General features: G+C 40.0%; 1 protein-coding gene across 1 annotated transcript in view; it reads right to left on the bottom strand.

Moving 5' to 3' along the window:
* DLC1 (DLC1 Rho GTPase activating protein) overlaps positions 1-26371 on the bottom strand; it is a 380903-nt gene that overhangs the window by 177385 nt on the left and 177147 nt on the right. The window contains exon 5 of the mRNA XM_038399289.2: positions 23025-23058. Coding sequence (XP_038255217.1) covers positions 23025-23058 — 34 coding nt within the window. The remainder of the gene's footprint in view (positions 1-23024; positions 23059-26371) is intronic.

The following is a 26371-nucleotide window of genomic DNA, read 5'->3' as shown; positions in this document are numbered from 1 at the left end:
GTCATATTTGGATCTCTACATATATGATTTTATTTATTTATGTTGATACACACACACACACAAAAAATTCTTGACCATGTTTTCCAATTCTAATCAGGTGTGAAATTTTTCATTTCACTTAACTGGACAACATCATTATTACTATTTGTACTGCATTCACACCTAATGGACCCAACAAGGTTGGGGACCCACTATGCTGGGTCCTGTATTAACATATCATAAACATCAAATCTTATCCCAAAGTGTTTCCAATCTTAGTTTAAGTTTAGACCCAACAGGTGGATGCACCAAACAAATGTGGGGAAGCAAGAAGGGGAGACAGTATACAGAAATACAAGGGTATTCTTTCATACACTGAATGAGCTTGCTCCCTGTCTAACCATTATTAGTTGACAACAGAAGTGAATTCCTTCCATATGAAGGAAGAAGAGGTAGTGGCTTCATGATATTCTGGGCAGATTTTTAAGGCATTCCATGCATAATGGATGACACTGAAGAAAAGTGTGACAGTGCTTGTGGGAAGGGAAATAAAAGGTGTTTTTACAAAAAATGGTGGCACAATGAGTTAAATCTAATCATATCATTCTTGTGGGCTAGCAAAAAGTTACGCATTCAGGGACCAAAAATGAAGAACCTCCCTGAATTCTGTGAAAATCTCCAAGAAAAAGGGGATAAGGGGAAAGTATTGTGTTCCTCAACCCTGTGAATTTGCCTCCTCAACTCCTTCCCTGCACACCTTAAAATGAGATTGCTTGTAAGCGGCTCATTTGAAATTTGGAGTCAGTTGTTGAATAGAACAGCTGCCAGGATACAGAGAACAGATCTAAGTTCTAGTAGCTGTTATTAAAAATCAGAAACAAATATATATCAAATACATATATATATCATACGTATATATATTTCAAATGGACAAAATTAAATTGTATACTGTAAAATAAAAATATATAAGATGCAGTAAATAGTACAATTGATAGAAGGGGTCCAAGATCTTGTCCTACAATATTAAAAAAGGCCCTAAAAGGCTCTGTCTTGTAGGAATCATAGCAGCACTGAATCTTCATTAATTAGGTTAGTTTTAGATAATTTATTCTTTAATGGGGAAAATAAAAAACAAACAAAAAACAACTATAACAGTTCAGCAGCTTGTGTATAGTACTGTCAGCCAACAAATTCAAAATATCTGGTGGTGAAAAAATATGTCCAAATTTATACAAACTTTCAAAAATGCTCTGAAATGATGAGAGGTGGAGAATTAACTTTTATCACAGAGGTATTAATTTGAGTAATGAATTCTCTTCGCCTTGCTCATTTGGGCTTACAAGACAGTCTCTTATTAGTTTTCTTGCAGAAAAATCTTTATGCCCTTTTCAAAGCGTATTGTGCTTTGGAAGTGAAAAGATTATTGAATAATAATTTTTCAAGTTTAATTTTAAGACAATATTCAAGAAACTTTGGGAGAATCTAATCAGTTTATCAAAGAGCATGATAAAGAAATCATGCATCACTCAGTTTTGACTCCATTCCCATTGCAGTTTGGTCAGAAACATACCCCACAGTTTTTCATGCATGCTACTTTTAGAAATTCTAAAAATTCTCTGAACCACAGAAAATCGTATCTAGCTGAGAACAGATTAGTGAGCAAATTCAGTATCCTTTACACAGATGGGAAAGGTCTCACTGGCAGCAGAACTACTGAGATTCCAATGACAGGTTTCAGAGTAGCAGCCGTGTTAGTCTATATCTGCAAAAAGAACAGGAGGACTTGTGGCTCCTTAGAGACTAACAAATTTATTTGAGCATAAGCATGCATCCGATGAAGTGAGCTGTAGCTCATGAAAGCTTATGCTCAAATAAATTTGTTAGTCTCTATAATGCCACAAGCATTCCTTTTCTTTTTGAGATTCCAGTGAGCATGTCAGGCTTGGGGGCAGGATGTGGAGAGCCTGCGCATGGGGATTCCACATTCCCTGAACACTATGAAGCAATTCTCTTCAATGGATCACTCCGCAACAGCGTAGACAACAGTAGGGAGAAGTTGGGGCTTGGCTTGGTGGTCCTGGAGCTTCTTCACTGCTCCAAACCTCTACAGACGGAGTGTGGGGTTAGCCAAGCTGCTGTTGCATTCAACAAGATGTGACATCAGCATGGGGGTGGCTGTGTGTGTGCTCCACACCCTAATGGCAGGATGTTGAGGAGGGCTGCATCCCTTCAATTCTCACAGATTCCCTATGCTAAGCCTATTTACTTCTTGTGCACCCCCTCTTCTCCCACCTGTGCAGGGACAAATCATACCCAAGCCCTCAATATGCATATGGCATTATCCAAGGGTACAAAATTTGTGCATGATGAAAAAGAAAAACTGAAATAATTACCTGAATTTTAATTAAAAAGGAGTCATTTCAAACATCAGAAGATATATTTAAATATAAACCCACAGGGGGCTTCAAACCACATGCATGCAGTTATAACGGACCCAGCTCTTAGGGGTTCACATCATTCCCACAGCTTTTCAATCAAGACACAAAATACTTTTTAGACAGCTAGCTTTGAACCTGAAAATCTTGCATGCTACAGCTGAGTGCATTGTCAACAAGCCAAGAGCAAATGAAAACAAAATGCAGTTATGGAATGTGATAAAGTTTCTCAATTCACAATGAATGCTTTCGTTCGAAAAGATTCTGTAACTGGGTAGATCTTCATTCTAGCCTTTGAGATAATTAACATGTGACTTTTAAAGGCCGTACCTGGGAAACTGTTTAAAAGAATGTTTGAAGAAGTACAAAAGGGTGATAATGTTGAGATGTTAACATCAGTGCAGGGCAGAGTTAAGATTGTCTGGGTGCCTTGACTTACCTGAACATGTTTGGATTTCTTTTCAGCAAAACCTTAACTCTGAATTTTGGGGGCTTGTAATACTTGATTTTGGGGATAATTACATCTCTGTAGTTTTTACCTGTCAGTTACTAATACATACTTTTAACCTTAACTCTATTTCAAAGTAGTTTTTGTCTGTGAATACAAATTAGCCTTTACCTGCACTAGGAACTTTGTCTTTTATTTAATAAAACAAAAGGACCAAACACTTCATGAATTAAATCTTAGTCCACCCACATTCCTGCCATGATTTACTCCTGCTGTTGTCTCTAATTTTTAAATATAGTAAGTAATATGGAAATGATGGTATTTTATATATGAAATTTTATGGATAATGAACAGGACACATCTGGCCATACGGCTATGTAATTTTTTTATGGGATGAAATGTTGAAAATTGAAATACTCAAAGAATAATAAGGGACAGATGATGGAAGGAAACAGGAATTCATGATTTGCCATTGTACTGTGGAAGAATATTCCAAACATGCTCTATCTGCACTATAACCCAGTATTGCCCATTACATGAGGTTTTCTTTCCTCTTGGAAGCATTATTCTGTTTAGACTGCAATCTGACAAGGCTGCAAGCTCAGGAAAGCATTAGTCCTGCAATGCTATCTGCTGCTTACCACATAGAGTCACCAGGATCTGCTGCTCCTTATTAGGAATCTGAAAAAGTTTATTTATGATAAAAGCAAATCTTGCCCCTTGTTCTGGGACTGTGGAGGACTCCATACAGAGCATAAGTGCTGGAATGGGGAGGAGGATTTTGGGAGGCTGAGTAGGATATATATGTTCCATGCATGTTGTGGAGCCCAGCTCTTTGCCTAGTGTCATGCAGGCGATTAAGGGTGGGGATTCAGTGGATCCATCACTTTGTAGCTGCACTAGCTATTGCCCCAATGGAGTGACAGCTCAGGCAAAGCAGAAAAATTATTGCAGCTTCAGGGTTTTAGTTATGGCTGTAGAGTGGCTCCCACATACCCTTGCAATATAAGCACAAAAGGCTGTAAAACTGTCCTGAGGCTCTACTCTGTCCTCTCCAACCTCCTACTCCAGGACAGGCCTGGTTAGAGAGTGCTGCACTCTAACAATGCCAGGGTGGCCTAGTGTCCCAGCTGTCAGAAATTAGAGGAGTCCCGAATCTCCTCTACAATTATGCTAGGGGCTGAGCTAGCCCTTGGGGTGAGGGAGGCATAACAGTGGCCTAATGCCAGCTCTGACCTTCCTACCAGTAGTGTTGAGTAGACACTGGTGCAGCTGATGTTCTATATCACTGATTTTTCTTCTTCCCTTCACCAAATGAATTATTGAAAGATAATAACAGCTACACAGCTTGCAGGCACAGCACATAACATCACCTGGGCCTTTAATTCCAGCAAAAACAATCACTCTCCACAATTTCCATTTTTGGTAAAAGTTACAAAAAAATCTGACAATGACTCAGTCATGGAGAGCATGGGGGCAGTGGAAGGTTATGTGAAGCCAGCAATTCTTATTCAGACATTGAGACATTTTTGTTAGAATACAAAATGTAAGTAGACTAGTCTCTTTGTGACACATTTTCAAAGTATTGCGTGAGGCATTGATCTCTGGGACTTTCATTGGGAGACATCAGGGTAAAACCCCGTTCAAGCAGCTCATCCCCAAAATGGACTATTGCTGGATTTTAAACCAAATCTTTCCCCCAAAGACTAACCTGAATAAACTGGCTGTGTGTGAGGGAGGTCAATATGGATTGATGGGGGTGGGGGAAAGTAGGGAGACAAACTTCTCCCTAAACCATGAAATGTTAGCAGAGTGGCTCTCCTACCACTACGCACCCTCAAAATGTCAGGTCGCCCCCCTGTGAGCCGTGCCTCCCCTCCCACAGAGATGGGGTATGTCTGGTGGACGCATAAAGTCAGAGCATTAGTGCTGCACCTAAAACCTTCTATGAAATGGCAAATGAAATGCACCTCCGTTCTTCAGGCTGGATTCCTACATCTCAGAGGGGGATTCACATCAAGGGAGAGTAGTTGGTGGTACTTTTGCAGCTGCCTTCCTCAGGATTTCTGAATGGTTAGGGGATCATCAGCTGTCAATTGCAGTACATTACTTCATAAGAATCAACTCTCCCCTGGCTGCACTAGCAACACAGGCTGTCCATCACAGCTCACCTTTTGAGCAGTGCTGGCATTGTAAGGATCATGATGGAAAAGAAGTTGTGTCTGTTTTGTGTTGCTGCAACCTCTTGCTCACTTAAGGCCTTCACAAGGGTCTCTGTCAGTTTTCACCTGGGATGAATTAAGCTGAATCTCTATAAACATACATTTTCTAGTGTCCATAAACTCTGCCATTTACATTAAAATCATCCATTGATTTTAGTTTACAGAAGCAAAGCTGTTGTCCATACCAGAGAATTAAACAATTTGTTCATTTTCCTTGATTTAAGTCAGAGGTAGAAAAAAGAGGATCAGATGTTGACAGCCATTAAAAACAAGCGAGATAAAGTTACTGCCTAAAATGTCTCTAAAATTTAAATCTGTATGTAGCTTATTTTGTCTCATTTTGTATTGCTTTGTTTTCAGGTTTGGTTTTTTTTGGTCTCATTTAAAGAAAATGAAGGTAAGAAAGCTTAGGTAACAGATCCCAGGAAATGAAATGATCACTCTATTTTTAGCTGAACTGCAGTGCACTTACACAACAAAATGCTTTTCTGTTAAGAAAACAGGACAGAGGTAAGTTGGAGTCATGGGAACTGGTGAAGAAAGCAGTAGAAAGCAAAAAAACTCAACACAGATGTAGTAAAGATTTTCCAGATGTGGAATTCTTTCTGTGGATCAGTAGATTTAGCTTGGCTTACTGAAGTTATAACATTTATCCTGGAAAAAATATAAGTATGGCTCATTTCTTATCTCTCAGTCTTTTAATGTAAGTAAATGTAATTTACTTTGCTAAAGTTTTATATATAGGTATCCTTTCTGAAAAAAGTCTGACTCTCATTCCCTGTAGTTTCTCTTATATATGGCATACATTGCCTCATTAGAAATGCCTGTGGAATCAGTTACAGAAGGTAATAAATATAGCAACTTCTCAAACTGAAAATATGTCTCCCAATGTTCATTTATACTTCCTCATTAAGAAATAATACAATGCTATGTATTTATTCCAGCTGTAAACAACTCTGCAAGTTTTACAAAAGTCTTTGGTTATAATTTGCATTTGCCTTCTTATACTTGGTATTCATTTTTTTTTTTAGTCTTTAGTCTACCCATTAATTCAGGGAACAGGCTGACTGTGGTGTAATTTAAAGATGTGTTTACAGATTTTGAGCTCCTGCCTCTGATTTAATAAAAAAAAACCAGTTATTTTTTTAATATCACTGTTTCTTGGACATTACTTCTTCCACAGAGATGAAATATAGAATGTCCTTAATTTAATGATAATTTGATTATATAATCAATGTATATATAATCAATGCTTGCCAAGTGGAAAGGACATTTATATAATAAATTCACTGAGCTCAGTGCAAATATCATCAAGTACAGAAAAAAAGACATAACAGAGATAAAGCTTTAATATGCCTATGCTATATTTAGAATTTTACTGACAGACTCAACAATTATTCAGTCATTGGATGCTTCTATATTAAATGGAAAATGTTATGGGATTACATTGGGTAACATTTGGAATAGATTTTATCCATATACAGGGTGAAATCCTGAGCTCAGTGAAGTCAGTGGGAAAATTCCCATTGACTTTAATGGGGTTGGGATTTCATCCATGATGTCATTTTATTAGAATGATATGTGTGCCATATAAGAATTTGAAATATATTAACTTATGCCTGGCACATATGGAAATGTTTTTAGTTAATTCATATGCTTTGGTCCAATTTTGTAATTTGATTTCCAACCCAATATTTCGTTTCCATTGCAGTTTAATGGGTAGTGATAATCAGTTATTCCATTTAACAGATTTGTATACCATTTACAAATGTTTTTTTCTGACATAGTTCCATGAAATTCAGTCTGACGAAGTTCTATCTGATGAAATAAATAACGTTATTCTTTCAATATATTTATATTTAAGTCAATCAACAGATTGATAGATAGAAATTCTTGATGAAAGTCTCAGTCTTTCTTCCTCCTCCTTCAGATATAAAGGAACATTCATTCCTGGACAAGATCATGAGTTAGGCAGCCTGCCAAGAGCAAGTGGTTTTTTTTTTTTGGTGCTGTTGGAGCAGGTATTTTGACTACTGTTCTTCTCTAACTTCAGGCCTGTAGTTTGGTATTCATTAAAATCCATGATTGCTTCCCCTTTTGCCTTCCAGTTCTACTGAAACATGCATTTTGGAGAAATGCTGTACTTGTCCAGTGTTCCCAAATCAGTTGCCGAATGTGCACTTTCCTGTCAATCTGAAGCACTGTGGCTGCTTCAATTCCTAGTGAGTAGTTTCCATTGGCAATTAGACCTTAAACAAATAACCACTGGGTAAATTAAAGAGGCAGTTCTGCCAGATAGACTTTCAAGAAAGTTATTTGTTTCAGAGTTTAAATCTAGCAAACCCTTATTCAGGGGATTAATCCTTGCTCACAAGAGTGGAGTGAGGTTAAGCAGGACAGAATCCAAATGTATATGCACCATCTATTAATTGTGTCTACAGGTTAGCGACATTTCCAGTCCTCTCTTTGTAACACTCAGGTGAATTAAACTGCAGTTTGATGTATTTTGAAAACTTTCAAAAATGTTACAGCCAAGCAAAAATTATTGAAAATTCCCTGAGGCTGAAATTTTGTTGATAAAAGTCTCATGAAATTGGTGCAAAAGCATTCAAGAGCAAAAGCCTGTTCATAATATATGCTTTTTGCAACACTCCATAGTTTCTACCTGCAAGGTTCCTGCCTTGTTGCCCATCCAGTTGGGCTGGCCTGTGATCCTGCTGCCTACACTATGCAAGGTTTCAGAGTAGCAGCCGTGTTAGTCTGTATTCACAAAAAGAAAAGGAGTACTTGTGGCACCTTAGAGACTAACAAATTTATTTGAGCAATTTGTTAGTCTCTAAGGTGCCACAAGTACTCCTTTTCTTTTTACACTATGCAAGTAACTAATCTGCAGTACCTGGCAGTTCCTTCTTGGTGGGGAGCATGACTCAAGACGGGATGTGCTCTAATGACCACACCACATCTTTAAGCGGGGGGGGGGAGGTAGGTTTGCCAACTTTCTAATCACACAAAATTGAACACCCTAGCCCCACCCCTTCCCTGAGGCTCTACCCCTGCCCCACCCATTCATGAGGCCACACCCCTGCTCATTACATTCCCCCTCCCTCGGTTGCTCACCCACCCCCACCCTCACTCACTTTCACTGGGCTGGGCTGGGGAAGGGGGTTGGGGTGCAGGAGGGGGTGAGGGCTCTGGCTGGGAGTGCAGGAGGGGGTTCCAGGCTGGGAGTGGGGCTGAGGGATTCAAAATGAGGGAGGGGACTGTGGGTTGAGGCAGGGGGTTGGTGTGTGCGTGGGGGGGTGAGGGCTCTGGAATTGGGCTGGGGATGAGGGGTTTGGGATGCAGGAGGGGGCTTCAGGCTGGGGCTGAGGAATTTGGAGTGCAGGAGGGGGCTCTGTGCTGGAGCAGGGTGTTGGGGTGTGGGGTGGGTGAGGGCTGTGGGCTGGAAGTGCTGGCTCTGGGGTGAGTGAGGGGTTTGGGCTGCAGGAGGGGGCTCCATGCTGGGGGTGGGGCTGAGGGATTTGGGGTACAGGAGAGAGCTCTGGGGTGCAGGAGAGAGCTCAGGGCTGAGGCAGGGTGTGGAGGCTCGGGATTGGGACACGGGCTTACCTTGGGTGGCTCCTAGGGTGACCAGATAGCAACTCTGAAAAAACGGGACGGGAGTGAGGGGTAATTAGTACCTATATAAGAAAAAGTCCCCCAAAATGGGACTGTCCCTATAAAAACGGGACATCTGGTCACCCTAGCAGCTCCCAATCAGCAGTGCAGTGGGGCTAAGGCAGGCTGCCTGCCTTTCCTGGCACTGCACTGTGCGCGCCTGGAAGCGGTTCCCGGCCAATGGGAGTGCAGAGCTGGTGCTAGGGGTGGGGGCAGCGCACGGAGCCCCATGGCCCCACGCCTAGGAGCCAGACCTGCTGGCCACTTCCGGGGCATAGCGCGGTGCCAGGACAGATAGGCACTAGCCTGCCTTAGCCCTACAGCAACACCAATCAGACTTTTAATGGCCTGGTCGGTGATGCTGACTGGAGCTGCCAGGGTCCCTTTTCGATTGGGTGTTCCAACAAAAAACCAGACACCTGGTCACCCTAGGGGGAGGGGAGGATCTTGTCCAGCTGGCCGAGAGAAAGGGAACAGTGCTCTATGGGTTGTGGGGGGTAAGGGGAAAGAGATCAGAAGCTGCTGCAAAAGGGGGAAATGGGTCAGCATGGTGATGCTGACTCATCCCCAGGGACCAGAAGGGTGGTAGGGTTGAAAAGGACCTGCTGTGGGCATTGCACTAGCTGTCCTTTTCTATGGGAGTTGGGAAGGAATTTTTCCCTTACCACCAGATTGGCCTAGGTGAAGTAGAGGGTTTTCACCTTCCCCACAGCGGGTTCAGGGTGGGCTTTGTGAACGTGAGGCATGAAGGGAGTTAGGCTGTATGTTGCAATATATTATGTAAGTGTGGGGCAGATGTCCAGTGCAGGTATGCCACATGTAAGGTATGGCTTACTTACCATAGGTTTGTATAATAGGGCCCCAACCTAGGTTGAATGATATGAGCACTACTCTGCCATTAAATAAATAAAGCTGGTAATAATAGCTACCCAGCCAAAATATTAGAAGTGGTATGTACAATACAAACCAGTGTTTGGAAACTAACTTGTTTTATTAAATGGTTTTAAAATGATCATTACATTGTTAAATAAAATTTATCTAAAAATAAATGACAGTTTGCTGAAAATAACACAGCCCTCTGATTCTTCCCATTTTTTGCTGGTACAGAAAATGCTTTAATGATGAGATTTTGAATGTGGTATTATTTAATTGATAGATAAGGCTTATTATGAGAGACATTTTTATGGTGGATCACTGCACAGTAAAATGTACATTCTTAACCTTAAAACATGTTTAAAACACTCACTTCAGTGTTAATGCATTTTTTTTCACACCACACAGATCTCTTTGATAATAAGTACCTTGTCATAACAAAAGTATGTATTGTATTAAAAACACACATTCAGTTTGACACTGAAAGGACAGCTGAAAGATTTAGCGCAATGCCCAGCAGCTGTGAATTGCTCAGATACAGCTCTATACATCTTTATTCATATCAGGTGAACCCACCTTGCCTATAATTATCCAATAATATATTAGGTTTGTTTTTGTTTTTTAAAAAGAGGCATGTTCCCCACCGGAAAGCCAAGTATCTTACAAGTCAGCTATCATCCCCATACTAAATATCTTTGTTAATTTATATCTAAGGTTGCTCCCATGATTCATATAATCCTTATATAAACAACATACAAAATATTACAATTACAAAACCGATAAGCATTTACAAGTATGAAAATTACCAGTTAGAATGTGAACAGAATTACCTGTCCCTTCTTTTGCTTAGAAGACAGGGCCTATGATAACTCAATTGAACTTCTCTTTGTTGCCATTTCTAGGTTCATTGAAAATTATGAAAGAAGGAATGGGATAAATTAGCTATGAGGTGGCATCGAGAAAAATATAATATTAACATGCTGTGTGGCACTTGTTTTCAAAGCAGTAAGAATTAAAAGTTTTCAAGGAGTTTTTTTACATATTGTTTATCCATATAGCAATGAACTAGTCTTTTCTATTTTGCTTTTACAAACAAACATGAAATCATAAATGAGGCCTCTAAAACCAAACAGCCTGGTTAAAAAAGACTGAACAAAGAAGCTGTAGAAATCATTACAAAAAGTCTTATAAAAGTTACACATAGGAAGGAGTTAAAATGGCAGCTGGAGATGGGGTGGAAGGCAGCTGGATAAATAATTCTGATGAATTTGAAACTCAGAGATTCAGCTTTTTATCACATACATTGGGATTTACTTCAATATCACTTGACTCCTTTCACAGAGTTTGTACTAAGGTTTTGTGGAAATCTTTTGGATCTCTTTCCCATTTTCGTGATAGTCATACTATGTTGTGAGATGAGACAGAACAAGAAAAACATTTTAATGCAGAGCCAGCTGATGTTTTAAAATAATCTATTGGCAAAATTCAGAAAGTTGAAGAAGTTCAATCAGGTGATGTACCTTACACGTCAAGGAGACAGACGATGTAAACAAATGTAGCCTCCACTCTACTGTAGATTTACACTTCCTTCTGGCTCCTTGATAGTTAAATTACATCAATTTAAGCTCCCTCACACATTGGCAAAGTGGGTGCAAGCAGCTGTAAGGAAGTATGACTATGAGTAAAGGAATGTAACTTACACATGACATCTGAATTTGACACATTCATATTTACTAGAGGACAGGTTCTCAACCTGGAACCTTTCTGGTTGTGAATGGTGCTGTTGATTTTATTGACCTGAGATGACTAGCAGCACTAAGATTGAGTCACTTTTCACACTTTCCAGGAGCTGGAAACCAGCTGGTTGGGTTTTCTGCATTGTTAGAGTACCAAAAGGGAGTGGCTCCTCCCTTGAATTTGGGCCATTCCAGAGGATCAAGCAGCAAAAATGACTGTATTATTTATTTTAGTTAGGAATGACTTATTCCATGGTCATGTATTCTTCATATTTTGCAGGAAAAGAAAGCATTGCAAGACTTCATGATTCAAGCCTCTCCCTCTGTTGATGTCAAACTAACATAACATCTCAGCACCTTCTACATTTTGGAGAATTTTAATCCAGATCTGGATCTCAACACTGCAACTTGGTTCTCAAGAGCTTATATGCTACTGGGGAATTGCTCATTAGTCAATATTCAAAGGGGTGAAATATAGAGCTGGGCAAAATTTTTAGAATGATTAGTTTATTTCACAAAAGGTGCAGTTTTGGTAGACCCAAACTATTCAAAAATTTGACACAAATAATTTTGTCCATTCACAAAATGGCCAGGAGGTGGAGGCAGTGTGGGTGCTACCCATTCCTCTTATACCCTTTAGCCTGGTGGTTAGGGCACTCACATGGGACTTAGGAGACTCAATTTGAAATCCCCACTTTGGAACAGGCTGAAATGAATTTTTTTTGATTCACCAAAAATTCCATAAAATGTCAACCTGAAATTATTTATTATGATGATGTTGATATTTTGTAACTGCCACTGAATCAAAAAATATATCAGTTATTGGTCCAGATCTGGACATATATGGCAGCCCGTCACCAGGAGGTATGGAGAGCTTGAGATTTCCTGCCTGTTTAGATTGGCTTTTCATGTGTCATTTTATAGTCTTTCAGAGGAAGGTGCTGGTCCCGGACAGCACCTTCAACTCCTATGAAAGTTCCACTGATTATGCTGAATATCTCTCACAGAACGAATACAGCATGGAATGTAAGTACAGTAATTATTCACAGGAGCCATTATGGCAGCTAACACTTAATAACACTGCTAAAAAGTATCCAGATCCCTGTATTATGAAAAGCTTCCAAAAACAATTATTTCACATCCTTTAAAAAAAGTGTTGTCAGGAACCTCACCATGAAATGCCAGCCTCTAGCAACTAGAGGCATCACAAACCTTCTTTCCAGTAATGAGCTCACATAAATGTCAATAGAATAGTGAAATGCAAAATATGTCCATTAGCATTTATTGATCTTTGTCAGTCATCCATGCAAATTCAAACAGCATTGCTGTAGCTGTTCTTTAGAATGAGAAGCTGGAAGGTGAGGACTGCTCACCTGACATTTTTATCTGGAAAACAAACACTAACTAAAATAATACATTGGGGAAAGACTAATGAGCTATCAATTGTAGATGAAAGATTATCTGATAGCCAAGAACTAACCGTTTGGTACCTCAAATGAAATTAAAAGGATACTTGTGGCACTTTAGATACTAACAAATTTATTTGAGCATAAGCTTTTGTGAGCTGCAGCTCACTTCATCGGCTGCATGCAGCTCACGAAAGCTTATGCTCAAATAAATTTGTTAGTCTCTAAGGGACACAAGTCCTCCTGTTTTTTTTGCGGATACAGACTAACATGGCTGCTACTCTGAAACCTGTCAAATCAAATTGTCACAAGAGCAACTGCTAATGTACAACTTCTCTGTTAGAAATAGATATGAAATGATTGAAATGGAGGAAGGACTGTTTGAACTCATTCAGTATATTCTATAGTGCCAAATAGAGCATGTCATGTAGCCTGCAAATTACTACTATGTAAAAGTTTTTCTCTGACTGGGATACTGATTTGCCACTAGTAAGTTTTGCTTGAATTCCTGCATATCTGCAAACCAATGCAATTCAGTCAGCAAGGCCCAATTTTTCATGCAGCTGTTTGATCTAAGTTTCAGAATGGCTATGTGATGACACAACTTAAATGACTTTTAAAAAAGTATGTCAGCTAACAGGTCTTATACAAATAAATTACAGACTCAGTGCATTTTTGAAGCCATATATATTAAAATCTCAACCTGTTTTCTACAATGAACTTGGAATTCTTGCCCATGTCCAGCTTAACTGGGTAATAAGATTTTCTGACTCTTGAACACATCTGTGAAAAACAGTATAGTCTATTTTGCTTTTCAGTTAGAGCTCTGATAGAACAGAATTAAAGTGTTCTCCCCAGAACGCCAGGCAGTTGGCCTTTTGTGTGTCTTGTTTACTGACAGAAGAACCTGTTGCTACTGAATTTTAAAGTTCTTCCTGCTAAGAGCTCTCACATACAGTCTTGACCCATCATGTCATCACTCAATCACTTTATATTCTGCAGCTCATCTCACCATGTGGCAGCGGCGCAGTGAAGATACTCAGCTGCCTGATGCTGCTGATTAGAGTCTGAGAGGGGAAATGCCCTGCAGTTAAGGTCTCTTTTATCATCTCTGTATTTTTCCTACTTACAGATCAAAGGCTACCAGGAAAATTAACACCCAAGAACACTGAGTCTGTGCTTCATTACACAGTGTATTTACTAAAAGTCTAAAGCAGATACAGACTCAGGAAAACTTGGTCATTTTTTCCAAAGTCTGCTATGTCCGCCACAAGAAATTGTTTGATTGCTACATTCTATTAAAAAGAACAGGAGTACTTGTGGCACCTTAGAGACTAACAAATTTATTAGAGCATAAGCTTTCGTGAGCTACAGCTCACTTTATCGGATGCATACATTGTTAGTCTCTAAGGTGCCACAAGTACTCCTTTTCTTTTTGCGGATACAGACTAACACAGCTAGTACTCTGAAACCTACATTCTATTGTAGTATTAATAGTATTGTATTTGGGGAACACTCAAAGACTTTCTATTGATCATAAATGTCAAAGGTAGCATGTGTTTCAGATAGGAATATATACTATATATTCTTGCCCTTAGAAGCAAAATTGCTCCAATATAGACAAGAGTGGGCTATGGAACATGTTGTATTTGAGAAACATAAAAAGCCAGACTCAGGCACATTTACTTATGCTGAATACTACTTTACCCCCACAAAAAACCCTGTGAATAAAAGGTGATCCAAAAACGGGCTGCACTTTCTATGTAGCATTTTTTAGTATTTCAAGTAAGATGGAATATTTTGGTCATACCAATAACACCTTGAACCGTCTATTCACTCTGGCTATTTTATTTATGAATAATTAAAACTAGAAGTGGATACAAGCAGCAAAATATGGATGTGGATTTCAAAGCCCAGTTTCCTCAGTGTTTGGATTGGTCTGAGCTCATACCTAATTACAAAAATATTCGGTTTAAATAATAAATAGAATGCAGCTTGTACCCAGATCAGTAACTCTAAATTAAGGTTGCTAATTGTACATTGAGCTTAATTATTATCTGACAGCTATTATATGTACAGGAAAAATGGATTATTAAAACAGTGAATATTATGGAGTTTCAGCAGGTAAATTCATGAGCAAATCAATATTTATTAAGGCTAGACTGGATCCAGCCCTGATTAAGGGATAGCACATCACCTCAGGAGGAGCTTGCACCTAAAAGGAAGTAATCTGCTCTACTTCTTTCCCAGACGCCGATTACTTTGCCTCTCTTACTGGCTTTGCTCTATTGGTTGCCATGCTATAGGGCCACAGTCAAGATTCTCCTACTCCTGACCCAATACAGTAGGGATAAAGTGGGGTATCAGGCACCTAGCTCCTGCTTTCCCCTCCATGTATGAGCCAAGATATGAGGTGGCTGTGCAGGGAATATCATATCATCATTTTTTTTCTCTGTTTGGATCTCTTAGATCTAGGCATAATCTAGCCCTTGATGTTAACTTCTGCTTTAAAATCTTTAATTTAAAACCCTTTCCCCACTGATAGAAATGTCAATGTGATTAATGGAATCAATCAGAATTCATGGTGCTCTCAAAGCATCCCGGTCAAGGGCTGTGCTGATCAGCAGGCAGGCAGGCTGTTCATTTATAGTATCCTGCTAGAGTGACCCCACAATTAAAGGGCTTTCTTCACTCTCCACTGCAAAAACTTTTAACTGCTTAAGCCTTCTTGAGCTATAGGTTGACAAAAATAATAATGTTTTCAGATTACATTTCAGTTAGGCTTTAAATAAAAAAACCCTTTTATTTACAAAAAAAAAAAAAAACCAACTGACAGTTTCTCCTCTATGTAGACTAAGCCCATCTTCTAGCTGGAAAAAATATAAAATAGACAAAATATTTAATGAAATAAGTAACAACTATGCATAAACAAATATAATTAGTGATGTGTGAACCTCCAAAGATTTGGCAATTTAATTCAGTTAAGCACCTAAAAGTGAAGTTGCTTATTCCAAAGCTCTTGGAGCTATATAATTCTCTGGAATCTTTATAATAGGAAGCCTTGGGAAAACAATTTTTTTAAAATGAGATTTCTACATTTCTGAACCAGAAACCCTGAAAGAACAGCCTCACTCTGTATTTATTTATTTCCCTTTTGCGTTCTGGATGAAACTAGGGAGTGCAAAGTGGGAAAAAAGGAACAAATGCAATTTGTTACTAGTATAATAAACTTTTCAGACCGTCAAAAGTGGTTTAGTTTGAGCTTCTGAGTGAAATTACAAGTCAGTTTTTATTCTACCTGAACCTGTTTATGCTGTATACTGCAATTTTCCTAACATTCTAACATATGGATACTTATGTAGTTTTGTTCTATAATATACTTACAATTTTGGTTTGTTTGTAGCAAAATAAACAAAAGCAGTTTTGTTAATTAATGGAATGAGTAACTGAAGTTCAAACGCTTTTTTATTTTATTTGTAATGTTTAATTATAAACATATAGACAGTTTTATACGAAGTGGTATAAAAAGCTTTAAGAACACTATTTTTGAGAGACTGCCTAACTCTCTCATGGCTTTATTTCTTGTGATTTAAGTGTAACCCTACACCTCTGTATGGGTTATTGGCAGTAGGGATAGAACCTGTGATTTTGGGATCTTAAAGCATGAGCTTCTATTCCCTGAACTAAAAGAGATAGCTCCACTGTACAAAGATGAGGCCAAATCACCATTAGAGGCAGACAGAGTGCCACATTGAGTGGAGGGTGGGTTACATATGACTTGCTCCAAATGCATGCCCATTATATCTTTCCCCACTGCATGACACCATCACGAGTTTCTGACTTTTAAACAAGAGTTTACAGATTTAATAATTTTATTAAGATAATGTTGAAGTAAAAAGAAAATGGTACAGAGTTTAGGCATAGAAGTTTCTGGTTATCAGGGAATAAGGTACAGATTATCAAGGGGTGCGAAATTCAGTTTAGGAGCGGTTGGTGTAAGGAATACATAATCTGCAATCTCCCCGATTGGGGGTAAAAGTTTAATGGGTCAAAGTACAGACATTGAGATATGGGGGTATGTTGTCCATATAATGGCTATGTTCATTGTGGAGTATAATGAGTGGATATGATGATGAGGACGGATCTACCCTCATTTGGTGGGATTTAATGTTCAGTGAGTTTATGGTTCCAGTTCATATTGTCCAATGGAAAAAGTCTCTCAGTCCCTTTCCCATAGTTGATGCACGATGTCTTACCGGCTCACACCTCCTGGTATTGTCGGTGGCCGGTGATGTGTTCGATGTAGATGTCCCTGGACCATCGGATTGTGTTCGAGACCATGAGGCGCTGCATGAGCCATGCGTACCATTGACCAATCCTGCAGGTTCGCAGCACACGCTCATTGCAGGGGTCCCAAATGCCCAGGGCTCCGACAATCAGGGCATCCATCTGCACCTTGTAGCCCTTCGCTCTCAGGGTGTCGGCCAGGGGGGCGTATTTTTCCAGCTTACGAGCTCGGGATTCGCGGAAGGCCAGGGTCCTGTTCTCGAAGGAGACTGTGATGTCGATGAGGATGATCTTTTTCTGGTCCTTGTCGGTGACTACCACGTCAGGTTGCAACTGGCTGTCCGTCCCGGGGATGGTGGAGTTCACGGCGACCTCCCCCAGGCGCGGTGCGATGGCTTTCATCAGGCGGTTCTGGATGGCGTTGTGGCACTGCTGCCAGGCTCTGGAGTGGGGCTTGCAGCTGCATAGGACGTGGGGCAGGGTCTCGTTGGAGTAGCCACACTTCCTGCAACGCTTGTCTCGGTTCCCGTGGCAGACGGCTCCGTTGAGTGGGATGCAGTTGAGCCGGGCGCAGTGGATGAACCGCCAGTCAGTGAAACGGGTGAAATTGCCCCCGGTGAGGAAATGGTTGCTGGCGTCCCACTTGATGGTCATTTCGAAGACTTTACCCTGGTCTGGTTTACGCTTCAGGGTTTCCATGTACAGTGAGTGGATGGCCGCCTTCAGGGTCCTCTCCAGCATGTCTCTGGTGCTCAGGGACGATGGTTGTCGTTGGACCTGATCTGCGGTACCAGGACTCCCAGCTCCTGGTGCTCCTCGCACCACTCCCAGCAGCAGCCGATACGCTTCCCCAGGCGACGCATGGCATTGCGAGTGCGGGACCACAGTGAAGCGATGTTGCCACCGTCCTGTCCAAATTTGCCATCCAGAGAACCGCTCAGGAATCTGGTGGTGTCTTGGTTGGAGGGGGCTCTGCCGATCCGCTTCTTTGTTGCGTCATGGAGCGCGTTTGCTGTGATGTTCCTTACCATCGGGACACGTCAGCAGGTGGAAGGCGTGGGTGATCACCGCGATGTCACACAGGTCGCCCATGCGGGGGACATTGGCACTGCCATGCCTGTGGGCGATATAGACCAGCTCGTTGCAGACTCTCTGGGGAAGGACCAACCACTTCTTCACCAGCTGCCGGACGATCTTGTCTGCCTTGTTGAGGGGTATCTTCGCCACGGCGGATCCCCTTAGGATGAACGAGATGTGGGGGATCAGGAAGGTGTTCAGGGCATTTATATTCTGCCATGGTGCTAGCAGGGAGGCGTTGATCTTGGCGGCATCCTGTAATATCTCCTGGATGGTGTCCTTGGGTGTCTGCCAGACACGGAAACCCGTCGGCTTGCTGAGATGTCGGTACGCCTGCCCCTCTGCCAGGGGGATGACGGGCTTGCCCAGGATCTGGAACCCTGTTTTCTGCACCAAGTCCCTTTTGCTGCCGTCAATGTGGAGAGATGCGCACTTCTTTGCATTGAAGCGGAGCCCCATCCAATCGGCAGCTCGACTGGTGGCATCTAGCATACGTTGAAGGTTCTCTGGGTCATCTGTGGTCAGGACAAGGTCATCCGCATAAACCAGGATGCTCACCCTCTCGCCGTGGAGGTTGAACCATCTGTGCCATTGGAGATCGCTTGCAGCAACGGCTCCATGGTGAGGTTAAAGATGATGGGGCTGAGGGGACAGCCCTGCTTTTTGCAGCTGCTAACAAACCAAGCACAAGCACAAACTGCAAACTAGCTGAAAACAAGGCGAGCACTTCTCTATGCACAACGCTCCTCTGTTTGATCAAGTTGGTGTTTTGTACATGTGTTGGGTACCCATGTATTCTGGTAACCAAAAGTTAATCAATCACATTTGGACATTTGGCCCTGAATGACAAGAAAGCTCTTTTGTTTGTAAAAAAATAATTTAATAAAAAAGAGAAACTCAACATAATATGCTAAAACTCTAATCTGGGGAAAAGGGGAGAGAGGAAATTGTGTATGTCAAGCATGTGTGTGTGGACTACATGCTTCTACAGACTGATTATGTGCTGAAAAGCCTTTTACCTCATGTATAGCCCAGGTTAACAGTGAGAGAAAACTTGGTCTTTTGGCTGAAAAGTAAGATGGGAAGTCAGAAGATCCGGGGTTTTATTTCTGGCTCTATAGCAAACTAGCTGTGACCCTGGGCAACTCTCACTGTGCCTCTGTTTCTCCACATAATAAATGGGGATAATAATGCCTCATTATATGATGTCTGTGAAGATTAATTCATGTTTTTAAAGAGATTTGACTGCCTTTTACAGGAGGTGCTATATGGTCTATGGTTAAAATATTGTGAATAGTGAACAAAAGTCCTTACTATCTGATAGCTGCTAGATAGATTGTTGAAATTAGAGATCTCTTGTGTTACTAAGTGATAGATGTCTACCATTCCAGTTGTCAGTTTGTATGCTAGGACATTACCTAGCAGATGCAGCCACTCTATTGGAAGAGAGCATCACTTCTCTTACCATTTTCTCCACTGTCCTGTCCCCTTCACTCCCTTCCCCTCAGTGTCCCCTCAGCCTTCCCTTTAGTGAAACTCCTACCTAAATCCATCAAACAGTGGAATTAACATGACGTTTGCCGCCACCACCACCTCATTGCTCACTTTGCTTGTGTGTTGTACCCCTTTCACCACCCTGAGTTTGTTTTATTTATACATTATAAACTCTTCAGGGCAGGAAGAGCTTAATTTGTGGTGGGGTTTGCTGGGGCTCAGCCAGCAACAATTTTCACCTCTTCTGTCAGTGGCATTTAGTAAGGCATGCAATTCTACACTTGCATGGGAAGCATGACCTTTCATATATGGTGCGTATGAGGTCACGCTTCATGGAGGACATCATTTTGTTCTAGGAACAGCATTATCATTCTTGTTTGAGCCCTGGCACTGGGGCAGGGACTGTCTTTTTGCTTTGTATTTGGAGAGCACCCAGCACAGTGGGTCCATACAAATAATAATTTTTTATCACATATGGGCATGGCTCAGTTGTGTTCTGAGGGGCAGGAGCCTTCTCAATTGCCATGACCTTGTCTGTCACTGGTGAATCCCCCACTCCTTGTCTATCCAGTAGTCCAGGTACATCACTTCTGATCTCATAAAAAATTAGTCACTTGGTTTTAAGCAAGGTTCCACTGCCTCCAACACTCCCTCTGCAATGTTGACCGATGTTGAGTGTCACTTTTGTGCATGTCATCAATGTCATCAATCCTCACTATAGCACATGGGCTATCTTTTAACAATTTTTCCATGGTCTTCTGGAAAATTCCAGGGCGTGATGATATATGACATCTCAATTGATTGTACTGATATTAGCCTTTGTGAATGTTTATAGTGGTATACTTCTAATATTTCTCCTCCAGCCTCAACTGATGGTATGCCTACAACATCTCCAGCTTACTATATTTTTGATCCCCATGTAACACTGCCACCAACTCCTCCATCCATGGAATGGCATAAATGCCTAATTTGGAAACCTGATATGCCATGATTTTATAATCCATGCAAATGAGGATGGTCTTTTCTGGGTTAACCAGAATTCAGAAAACTACTCTGGTGAAATGAGGCTGGAAAAGAAGGGCATGTCTAACGCAGCGTCAGTCTTTTCTCTGAGGGCATAAGGAACTGATCTTGCTTTAAAGTATTTTGATTTGACACTATGTTGGATATAAATCCTGGCTGTTAAACCTTCCAAAGTCTTAAATCCTTCTTTAAAAATGGCTGGGTGAGCATCCAAGACTTCCTGGAGTGCTGGTGTTTTGCTAGGATCTCATTCAAAAATTTCCTCCAATTCAGTTTTAGATCTTGTCACTGATCTCTTTCTACGAGATTTTGCATTTGTCCCCAGATCCCTAGAACCAGTAATTTTTTTTTTTTTTACTTTTTTGGCTTTTGTATTTTATGGGGCTTAGCACAGAACCTACCACCCAGATAGGTTCTCTAATGTAGGACACAGGGTCATTCCAGTATTCACTAGTGGGTTCAGTCCTGCTTTGCACTGATGCACAGTGGAAACACCGCTCCAGAGCCTCGAGTCTCTTCCAGCTTTCTTTGCATTTTCTTTATTGAATCTGTATGATTTGCTCTATAGTCTAAGTGCAAATATTATAAATTTTTCACTGCTGCTTCTATTGTTGTTCCTATTTCTACTGCTTTGAGCCAAGTTCTCCTCTGCCAGGAATTTTGTGTGAATTCTCTCTCATTATTAATGCCGTAAACAAATCTGTCCCACAGCATATCCTCTAGGACATTTCAGAATGAACAATATTCTGTTAATCTTTTCAGCTCTGTCACATATACAGGTACACTTTCACCTGGCCTCCGCATTCTACTAGGAAACCTGAAACATTCCACAATAATGTTTGTCTTTGATGTGAAGTGCTCTGTTAACCTTTTTTGCAGGTGTTCTAAACTTCTATTGCCTGATGTCTGAGGTTGTAACAAACTCCTTAAGAGAGAAAGTAGGTTTTATTGCCACAGACACTGAGGAAAATTGCTTTCTTTTTGTCCATTATCTATAATCTCATTTGCAAGAAAACAGTACCCAATCTTTCCATACATTCCTGCATTAAGCTCCTCAAGTTTCCCATACATTGCCATTCTTATGTTCTTTCTTGTCACCAGTTTTGTAAGGGCCACTCAGTGCACAAGGAATGCTTTCTATTTACAATACTGAAGGCTGGGAATGTGCTGCTTTATTCAACTATATACAAACAGAGTTGGGGGGAAAACACACACTAATTAAAAGAGCAAGTAAGGGAGGGATGGAGCAGGACTCCAACTCATAATACTCTGAGTAACCTCTTGGTGACCACTTTAATAATAACAACAATAACAACAATACAAAAGAAGAGGTCCTCTTGCAAATTTTACTAATTATGGGCTTGTTAAATATTGGACATAGTTTTGGGAAATACTGTGAACTTTACCAGCTAAAATTGCTTGTGACATCCTGGAAAAAAGAGCTGCTTTAACCATAGCTTTTCTTTCTGAGCATCGCTTAACCAGCAAGCTAAACAACAAAAAAAACCCTCTGCCCCCCCCCCCCCCAAAACCAGCCCTGAAAATGTCACAAATAAACATCAGAAACCAAACTCCAAGTGGTGTATAAGCATTCCTATGAACATTTGAAAGTCATTTTAATGCTATAGTTATAGTTAATGGGTGTCAACACAAATTATCAGTAAAAAGAAGTACAAAAGATACCCACATAAATTGTACTTTGAGTTATATGGCAAGAGGTTTTTTGGGGTGCAAAATACTCTACCATTTATAGCAACAATAAAGCCAATACACAATGTCTGGGCACTATTATGACCACTTCTAATACTGCCACATAATCAAATCAGAATAGTTATGGTATTCAGATAGCATAAATAGCACAAACCGATACAAAAGTAGTCCCTTAATATTGTAGAGTTGCTTAACTGTTTTTGCCAAAGGAACATCTACAATAAAACACTCCAGAAGACCATAATACCCTGTTATCCACTATTAAGACAGCAAAGATCCAGTCAGTGGGATAAATCCTGCTTTCCTAGCTCAGGTGAACAACCCCATTGTCTTCAGTGTTTGTTTATCAAGACTTCAAATACATCGCAATGGCTTTTAACAACAAGCAGAAAGTTAGCACCTCGAATACAAAGGATAAATGTAGGTTCATTTGATGTTGTGTAGAATACTTTCAGACATCTCTGCTACTGTCATGCACACGATATGACTCTTGCCCAAAAAGACAGTTCCAGTTCAGGATGCAAAGAGTGATATTTGCACAGAGATTTGTCAGGTCTATAATCTTGAACATTCCAAAGTAAGCTTAGTTTAAGCCTGCCCTTTACCACTGGGATAAGTAGCTAACATTCCAGGAAACTAATACAAGAAGAGGAGAAAACAAGTAAATGCTTACTCACCAGCCTTCTCCTTTTCTGAAATAACTGGCATAGCCTAAAAAAAAAAAAAAAAAAAAAGAAGGGTTGCATTTAAGAAAAGGTAACAAAATTAACTCAAGGACTTCATTATTATTGATTTATCTAGATTGTGATAGTGTCCAAAGGCTCTGAACGGAACCGAGGCCTCTGTGTTGTAGGCACTCTACAATCACACATGAAGACATAATCCCTGCTTCAAATGGCTTATGCTGTCATGTGAAAAAAAAAAGGTTCAACAAATGAGTGGAGAACAAATATAAAGGGAGAATGAAGGTAATGATGATAAAACCATGTGCCATGATCTTATAGACATCACCACCAATACAATAAGTGATCTGTAAAATTAAAATGTCACAGGGAGATCCAATAGGAAATGACTAACTGATTCTGAAGGACTGACCAGTGAAAACTGCACAGCTGAAAAATTGAGGATAAAATGCTCAAGTCCTTCTCCCACTGAAGTCATCAGGCATTCTGCTAATTACTCCACTGGAAGCAGGATTCAGGCCCAAACATAGGATTTCTCCATAGCATGATGATTTCTTCTTTAAAACACTCCTCAGTAGAAATAAAAAAGCTGTTGCTGTTCTGGTGATTTTTTAGAATATGAGTATAAGACTGACAGCTTAGTTTGATTCTTCTTTTTCTCTCACCTTAACACAGAATTCATTAAGAAGAACTTTTCTCCGCCTAAAAATGGGGCCATGATTGGTTGTTTTTAATATTGGCATAGTATCATTTACCTTTAATTGTTTCAATCTTTTCGACAAACTGAAACGACTTTCAGAATATCTCAGATGTTGTAGGAGAAAGATGAGTGAATGATCTAATTTAGAGGTCAGTTTAAAGCATATATTCAGAACCACCAAGTTAAGGGGACATTTCCACATCTCCTTCATGCATGTCATTATGGAACTGGATATTACAGTTCTGACTCAAGAGAAAATCCTACTGCAGCCAATTGGAATGTTGCCTGAGTCAGGACTTCAGGATTGGGGTTGAGATATTTTGCCAATATCTCAGTATTGGAGTGAAATACCTAATTTTTTTTAAAAGGGGAGAAACTGGGTAGAAGCCAGCTTGAAATTTTCAGTTTGAATGGCTGCTTATGGAGATCCTTTGAAATGTGGCTATATCCCTTAGCCAGCTTTGAAAATCCCAGCCCCAAATGTTTTTTCTGCTTTGCTTTATTTTTTGGTATGATTTCCTGGGTTGTTTTAAAAAAGCTACTTTCTTTCTATACAAAATTTAAAAGAGAAAAGGATATGCACAGTTTATATAAATACATACAGTGCTAACAGCAATATGATAAATTGCAGAGTCATATGATAACATTTACGATTCACTGTTGATTGCCTTAACTGCACTCTGCCCACTAGACTATCTGCACTGGGCCTTATTTCCAACATTGCAAAACCCTGATCAGCTACAGTGAGATACAGTTTACAACAACCTGCCCGAGAAATGTTTCCTTTTTCCCTGTACAAAACTATAATTGTTCAGGTCAGGCACTATTTAAATTTGCTCCAGTGACACACTGAAGATATTATTTTGTGTTCTTTCATATATAGAGCTCCCATTTCTAGCTACCATTTTAAAGACTTTCCAATAACTACTTCCAATCCTGGAACGTCCAAACATATTACATGTAAAAACTGTGACATTACCTAAAATACCTTTTCTGTACATAATAATGTATGGCATTTCTTAGGTCCTAAGTGACACTGGTTTTATAGTGAAAGGGACATGAAAAAGTAATACCAATACAAACTCTTTAAAACCCTCTGTGATATACTTAGGATATACTTCTAAGAAAATTTTCTTTTAAAAATTCAATACACACACAATACCTTCAGTATACTTGTATTATATGCAATAGTTTCATACATTCAGCTGAACCCCACACTCAAAGTGAATCTGCTAAACTTTGCTTGATTTTGGGGTTATAACCCTGGGAAGCCAGCGGGCATGGCATGGCCTTTACCCAGACTCTGACATTGGCTCAAATTTGCAGAGAGATGTTAGCAAACCTCGGAAAAGTGTTAGTTTTTATTGGTTAGAAAATTCCAAAAGAGTAAAAAAGGTGATTGATTTGGGGTTTTGTTATGAAAATTTCACATAGCTCTGGCAATGATGTCATTAGACTATTTCATGATGGCTTGAAATGACATACTAAATATCCTTATAATGTCTGGTGAATACACTGCAATGGCTATCTTTTGCCCTCAATTCAACACTACTTCAAGCAGGATTTTTCTGAAATATTTAAATCTAAAAGAAATATTGATTTGGTGGAAAACTTCATATTGCAGGCTTCAGCCTAAGAAAAATATACAGCTTCATTACTAACCATTTAAAACAGACTGATCTTGGAAAGGGTTATTTGAAGGATTGTAGCTGTGCTGGTCGCAGGATATTGCAGAGAGAAGTAGGTGAGATAATATCTTTTACAGTATAACCTCAGACTTAGGAACCCCAGAGTTACGAACTGGCCAGTCATACACACCTCATTTGTAACTGGAAGTACACAATAAGGGAGCAGCAGAGACCAAAAAACCCCCAAGAACCCCCAACCTCCTCCCACCCCAAATACAGTGCAGTACTGTGTTAAATGTGAAGTACTAAAAGAAAAAGGGAAAGTTTAAAAAAAATATTTGACAAGGTGTGAGGAAACTGTTTCTGCACTTGTTTCATTTAAATTAAGACATTTAAAAGCAGCATTTTTCTTCTGCATAGTAAAGTTTCAAAGATGTATTAAGTCAATTTTCTGTTGTAAACTTTTAAAAGAACAACCATGACATTTTGTTCAGGGTTATGAACATTTCAGAGTTACGAACAACCTCCATTCTCGAAGTGTTCGTAACTGAGGTTTTACTGTATTAGACCAACTTCTATTGATGATACAGACAAACTTTTGAGTTTACACAGAGCTGTTATTTAGGTTTGGGAAATGTTACTCAGTCTTTTGCTATAACAGTTCAGTACATGAGAAAGAATGGCTAAACTCATATTCCTTCTTTTGAGTCACTCCCTATCAGATTCTGTTTTTGTGTCCTCAGCTAGGCTAGAATGTGGACTGTTTGGGTCAGAACTAAATGAAAATAAATCATAACACCTACTCCAATTATTTAATTCTTATTCACTTTATAACTGTTCTTGGTCATAAAGTCATAGAAGTTGGACAAGATGTGCCATTTAGGCCATCCCATTGCTACTACATGATTGTTCCTTCCAATATTTTTTTCAGTCACAATTTATATTATAGGTACCTTTATAAATAGTTGAGAGGCAATGTGGTCCAGTGGATAGGGCACTGGATTGGTAGTCAG

Source organism: Dermochelys coriacea, chromosome 4 (assembly GCF_009764565.3).
Source record: "Dermochelys coriacea isolate rDerCor1 chromosome 4, rDerCor1.pri.v4, whole genome shotgun sequence".
NCBI classification, from domain to species: Eukaryota; Metazoa; Chordata; order Testudines; family Dermochelyidae; genus Dermochelys; species Dermochelys coriacea.
Note: the sequence above shows the minus strand (reverse complement) of the source record. Positions and strands in the feature narration are given on the sequence as shown.